The 2,718-nt window shown below is 52.0% G+C and overlaps 1 protein-coding gene across 8 annotated transcripts in view; it reads right to left on the bottom strand.

Moving 5' to 3' along the window:
- LOC126989032 (protein Gawky-like) overlaps window positions 1-1,661 on the bottom strand; it is a 55,451-nt gene extending 53,790 nt beyond the window's left edge. For 5 of the 8 annotated variants that reach the window (XM_050847562.1, XM_050847560.1, XM_050847561.1 and 2 more), the window contains exon 1: window positions 1,376-1,418. In XM_050847562.1, the coding sequence (XP_050703519.1) occupies window positions 1,376-1,403 (28 nt within the window). In that variant the 5' untranslated portion in view covers window positions 1,404-1,418. Of the gene's footprint in view, window positions 1-1,001; window positions 1,045-1,375; window positions 1,419-1,581 lie in introns of those variants that run through there. The other 3 variants (XM_050847559.1, XM_050847563.1, XM_050847557.1) reach the window with 3 other exon arrangements.
- Between the last annotated feature and the right edge of the window lie 1,057 nt (window positions 1,662-2,718).

The following is a 2,718-nucleotide window of genomic DNA, read 5'->3' on the forward strand; positions in this document are numbered from 1 at the left end:
AGCTAACAGTGTAGTCTCAAGGGCCTAAACTATACCCTGGGTGGATGGTACCTAGCCCACAGGGGACATAAAGGCTATATTTCACCATTTAAAAAAAGTGCGTTCAGCCAGACACCTACAGCAATTCCCCATTATAAAAACCCATTTCTCCCCTATTTCCACTATTCCCCCAGGGTTCCAAGGCTCACAGGGTACTCTCAGGGGCCTAAACTATACCCTGGGTGGATGATAACTAATACACAGGGGGTATAAGTAATATTCTATACCATTTATATAAGGTATTTCAACCACCCCCTCCCCAGAACCCCCTTAGATGGTCCCCAGTTTTACCCCTTTCCCACTGTTCCCCAGGTGTTGTAGGGCTTACAGGGGATCCACAGGGTTAAGAAGTCCCCACGGGTAGCTTGGGAACGTTCACATGAGGCTTTGGTTGCTTACAAATCGGAATTAGGACAAAAAAGATGAATTTTTGGGGGTGGTAGTCGGCCCTCTAACCTACAATCTCTCCGCCACCCCCCAGTTCGAGCCCCGTTTTCCCCCTGTTGCACACCTCCCCCAGGGTAACACGGCTCACAGAACACACCCTGGGGTTTACATCATCCTTTAAACACTAAATAACCCACAGAAAAACGCTGCGTCGCTCTAAATACGCCATTATATGTTCAACCAGCCTCCGGTCACCCCTACAAATTCTCCGCCACCCCCAAGTTCGAGCCCCGTTTTCCCCCTGTTGCACTGCTCCCCCAGGGTCACACGGATCACAGCATACACCCAGGGGTTTAAAGATTCCTTGGGGTTAATATCATCCATATACTCTTTATGCGTCGCTCACAAAACGCCATTATAAGTTCCACCAGCCTCCGGTCACCCCTACAACCTCTCCGCCACCCCCCACTTCGAGCCCCGTTTTCCCCCTGTTGCACTGCTCCCCCCGGGTCACACGGATCACAGCATACACCCAGGGGTTTAAAGATTCCTTGGGGTTAATATTATCCACATACACTGGCTGCGTCGCTCACAAAACGCCATTAAATGTCTAGCCAGCCTCCGGTCGCCTCCAACACAGCTCCGCCACCCCCCAGTTTGACCCCCGTTTTCCCCATGTTGCACTGCTCCTCCAGGGTCACGGGGCTCGCGGAACACACCCAGGGGTATAAAGTTTCCTCAGGGTTAATATTATCCACATACACTGGCTGCGTCGCTCACAAAACGCCATTAAATATCCCACCAGCCTCCGGTCACCCCTACAACCTCTCCGCCACCCCCCACTTCAAGCCCCGTTTTCCCCCTGTTGCACTGCTCCCCCCGGGTCACGGGGCTCACAGAATACACCCAGGGGTTTAAAGTTTCCTCAGGGTTGCTATCATCCACATACACTGGCTGCGTCGCTCACAAAACGCCATTAAAAGTCTCGCCAGCCTCCGGTCGCCTCCAACACAGCTCCGCCACCCCCCACTTCGACCCCCGTTTTCCCCCTGTTGCACTGCTCCCCCAGGGTCACGGGGCTCACAGAACACGCCCTGGGGTTTCTATTTTCTTTTAAACACTAAAGTATCCACGGAAACGCGTTGCGTCGCTCACTTTTCGCCATTTAAAGCAGTCTTACGGCTTGCCGCCCAGTGACTCGGCAGCCATTACGCGGGTAACTGAGGGGTCTGCTAGCCTCGACCAGGGACCCTCAGCGCCTCATTTCACTTTATTTCACACCCTTAGTGCCCTTACCCCTGGGCTTACCACCCTTGGATAAACCCACAGGGAAGGATCTATCGGCTCTCACCCCGTGGTACCCCAGGGGAGGGCAGGAACACGGGAAAATGACAATAAATATAGCACGCAAATAAAAGACCCCTTCAAAACCCAGGGTGGAACTTGCCCCCCTCAACTCCTTCTCCGCCCTTATTTCACGTCCTTCACGCCCTTACCCCTGGGCTTATCACCCTTGGATGAACCCACTGGGAAGGATCTATCGGCCCTCACCCCGTGGTACCCCAGGGAAGCACAGGGACACGGGAAAATGGTGTTATATATGGTACGTAAATAAAAGACCCAATGAAGCCCAAGGGTGCAACTCGGCCCCCTCGTATTTCTCCCTCTGTTTTCTCCCCACGTAGGTCCCCCCCAGGGTTGTCTCCCCAGTGGTACATCCCCTGTGGTTTTATGGTTGAGCTCACCTCTTTGGAGCCCCGGGGTGAGGCGGGAAGGCGGGGAAAATGGAGGAATTATCCGCCGCAAAATTAAGATGCACACCAAAGCCGAGGGGCTGATGGCGGCTGCGGGAGTCAGACCGCTCTTGAGACTTAACTGCAAACCCTTTATTTAGGAGCTTATAAGGGTTTTTAAGGGTTATTAAAGAGTTGGAAAGGGTGATTAAGGATAGGAGATTTTTTTGGTGGGGTCATTAAGCCGCGGGGTTGTCAAGGAAAGGAGGAAAATGAGGTAATTATGGAGTATTGTGAGGTCAGGTAACTTAGAATCCAACTTTGGCTAGCTCTCCCTCCCTCCCTCTCCCTCTCTCTCTCTCTCTCTCTAATTTTTGCTACGTAGGAGAGGAGAGAAGGCTCATACATTCCTCCATGGCCTTTGTTTAGCCTTATTTGGCCTTTTTCTGCCTTTTATTCGCCATTTTAAGCCTTTTTTCCAAGCCTTCCCAGATGATTTTAAGGGGGAACTTAGCCTCACAAGACATTTTCTCTCATCTAGCTAACTCAATCCTCTGAT

Source organism: Eriocheir sinensis, unplaced genomic scaffold (genome assembly GCF_024679095.1).
Source record: "Eriocheir sinensis breed Jianghai 21 unplaced genomic scaffold, ASM2467909v1 Scaffold103, whole genome shotgun sequence".
NCBI lineage: Eukaryota > Metazoa > Arthropoda > Malacostraca > Decapoda > Varunidae > Eriocheir > Eriocheir sinensis.